The sequence below is a fragment of the Arachis ipaensis genome, chromosome B06 (genome assembly GCF_000816755.2).
Source record: "Arachis ipaensis cultivar K30076 chromosome B06, Araip1.1, whole genome shotgun sequence".
Taxonomy (NCBI): domain Eukaryota; kingdom Viridiplantae; phylum Streptophyta; class Magnoliopsida; order Fabales; family Fabaceae; genus Arachis; species Arachis ipaensis.
Genome location: NC_029790.2, coordinates 16,735,602 through 16,738,543, shown reverse-complemented (window position 1 = coordinate 16,738,543; position 2,942 = coordinate 16,735,602). Strand labels below are relative to the sequence as shown.

At 36.1% G+C, this 2,942-nt stretch overlaps 1 protein-coding gene across 1 annotated transcript; it reads left to right on the top strand.

Annotated features, from left to right (window-relative positions):
• Positions 268-804, top strand: LOC107646419 (uncharacterized mitochondrial protein AtMg00810-like). The gene has a single exon (XM_016350603.1). It carries the CDS (start codon positions 268-270, stop codon positions 802-804), a length of 537 nt encoding a protein of 178 aa, XP_016206089.1.

The window sequence follows — 2,942 nt, the reverse complement described above, 5'->3', positions numbered from 1 at the left end:
CAAGCTGAAGAGTACCCTTGAGAGTTTGGGGTTTATCAGTACTACCTCTGACCCCTGCTTGTTTGTCAAGCATAGTTCCCTCTCCATTATCTATCTTTTGGCGTATGTCGATGATATTCTAGTGACCGGCACTGCTGCAAGTGAGGTAAACAAGTTTATTACTGATTTGAATGAGGTCTTTACGCTCAAGGACTTGGGAGAAATGAGCTTTTTTTTTTGGGTATTGAGGATGAGAGAACAGCCGCTGGTTCCTTAGTGCTGAAACAAATGAAGCATGTGAAGGACTTGCTCAAGAGGGCTGATATGGCTGATGCTCGTGCTATGCCTACCCCTATGATGAGTGGTCTTCGGCTTGACGCTTCAAGAGCAGTGTTTGATAGGCCAACTCTGTATCGATCAGTGGTTGGTGGCTTACAATACGCCACCATAACGAGGCCAGACATTGCATACGCTGTGAACAAAGTCTCGCAGTTTCTGCATTCTCCCTTAGAACAACATTGGAAAGCGGTGAAGCGCATCCTGCGCTATCTGGCAGGCACGACAAACATGGGACTTGAGTTCCATAAGAGTGAGGACTTCAGGATTTTAGCATTTTGTGACTCGGATTGGGCCGCTGATCCCGTTTATCGCAAATCTACTACAGGTTACTGTGTGTTCCTAGGATCGAACATCATCTCTTGGTCTAGCCGAAAACAAGTCTCAGTGTCCAGGTCCAACACTGAAGCGGAGTTTAGGGCGGTAGCTGATGCTATGACGGATACTATGTGGTTGCAGAAATTGATTTCTGAAATGCACCTTCCTTAAGGCCCAGCACCTACACTATACTGTGACAATCAGAGTACCGTACTAATGAGTAGAAATCTAATACTTCATAGCAGGTCAAAGCACTTTGAAATTGACCTGCATTTTGTTCGGGATAGAGTTGTTCAACAGCAGGCATATGTTGTGCATATTCCCTCCTTTGATCAAGTTGCCGATGTCCTTACAAAACCTCTATCTCATGATTCATTTATACGTCTCAGGTCCAAACTGAGATTGGTTTCACAACCTTCCTCAGTTTGAGGGGGGATGTTAGGGATAAATAGTAATTGAGCCAATAAGTTGAGCTGGCAGACTTAGTTAGCCAGTTATGAGAACCGTTAGTGGTTGTTAGTAGTTACTATAAGAGCTACTATATAAGACTAAGAGTTAATGTAATAATCAGCTAATGAAATCATTTTCTCTGATTCACACTCTATGAAAAGAGTTCTCTCTCTCTCTCCCCCCGCTGGTGTTTAACATTCTCTTCTCTGAAGAGTTCTGATACCTCACACTGAGCCTGTGAGCTGGTGAGTATGTGCAAAGGAAGAAAGAAAAATAGTGGAAGAGAAAAATGAGAGTCTATAAAAAGTTCAATAAAGTTTTACATCTAAGTAATTTTACCAACTAAGTCCAACCAATTCTTTTAGATTCACATGTTGCTTCTTCTTTCAAATTCATGCAAATGCATTCTTCTTCATTCATGATGTTACATTTTCTTCTACTCCTTTTCCATTATTTTTTAATTTTGTTACTGTCCTCATCAATAGCACCTCCTCCTCCTCCCCCTCCTTCTTTTTTTATTAGAATTTCTTCTCTTTCCTTTTTATCATTCTCCTACATCATCATCATCATGATCATCATCGTTATCGCCATTGTTTTCTTCTAATAGGTATCGTCGTTATTGTTATCGTTATCATTGAATTTTTGTCATATTGATGACATTGTTTGATCCAAAATTGATTTGGATGTATTTTTGTTCAAAATTGATTTGGTCTGTGCTTGTTTTAAACGATTTTGTTTGTATATAATCATTAAGTAATTTCGGTTCATTTGAAATTTAATTTTCGGTTCATTCTGGATATAATTTCGATTTATTTCTGAGTGAATTTCTGATCATTCAATTTTGTTTGTGTACTTGTTTTAGAATACAATCATTAAGTAATTTCGGTTTATTCTAAATTTAAATAAGGTGCACTTGGTCTGTACTTGTTTTGAAACGAGTTTGTTTGTGTATCGTTATTATTAAGTAATTTCGGTTCATTCGGAATTTAATTTTTGGTTCATTTTGGATGTAATTTCTGTTCATTTCTGAGTGAATTAATGTGCATTTTGGTTTCATTATTCTGCACAATTCAAAACTCTTCATCCTCACATCCTTCTTGAGAGGAATAAAATCAAGAAAAAGAGAAAAAAAATCAAACAAAAATGAAGAAACAAAAATAAAAAATTCCTCAAAACTTCTCATCATATTCTTCTTCTTCTTGTCTTGTTCATCTTCTCCTTCTTGCTTTTTCTTCTCATAATTCTTGTTTTATCCTCTTAACAATAATAAAAACATGAAAAAAATCAAACAAAGAAAAAGAAACACATAATGCTGCAAAATCACTTGATGAATTTGGATGTCTTTTTGTTCATGATTCTATTTTATTTGTGTGCTTGTTTTCGAATGCAATCATTAAGTAATTTCGATTCATTCTGAATTTAAATAAGGTGCACTTGGTCTATGCTTGTTTTGAAACGAGTTTGTTTGTGTATTGTCATCATTAAGTAATTTCGATTCATTCGAAATTTAATTTCGGTTCATTCTAGATGTAATTTCGGTTCATTTCTGACTAAATTAAAATGCATTTGGTCTCGTTATTCTTCACAATTTAAAACACATAATGCTGTAAAATTACCAAGAAGATGAGGAAGAAAAGAAAAAAATGCAATAATAACAACAACAACAAAAGAATGACGATGAGGATAAAACACGCAAAGAAGAAGGAGGAGGAGAAGGAGGATGAGGAAGAACGCAAAGAAGAAGAAAAAGACGACGACGATCAGGGACGAACCTATACTAAAAGAAGAGGGGGCATTTGCCCCCACAATTTTCTTTTTTAAAAAAACTATATATATACCACTTGTTATATATATTATAT

Coding starts and splice junctions, on each gene's coding strand:
- LOC107646419 (XM_016350603.1), top strand. CDS start 268: ATGAAGCATGTGAAGGACTTGCTCAAGAGGGCTGATATGGCTGATGCT.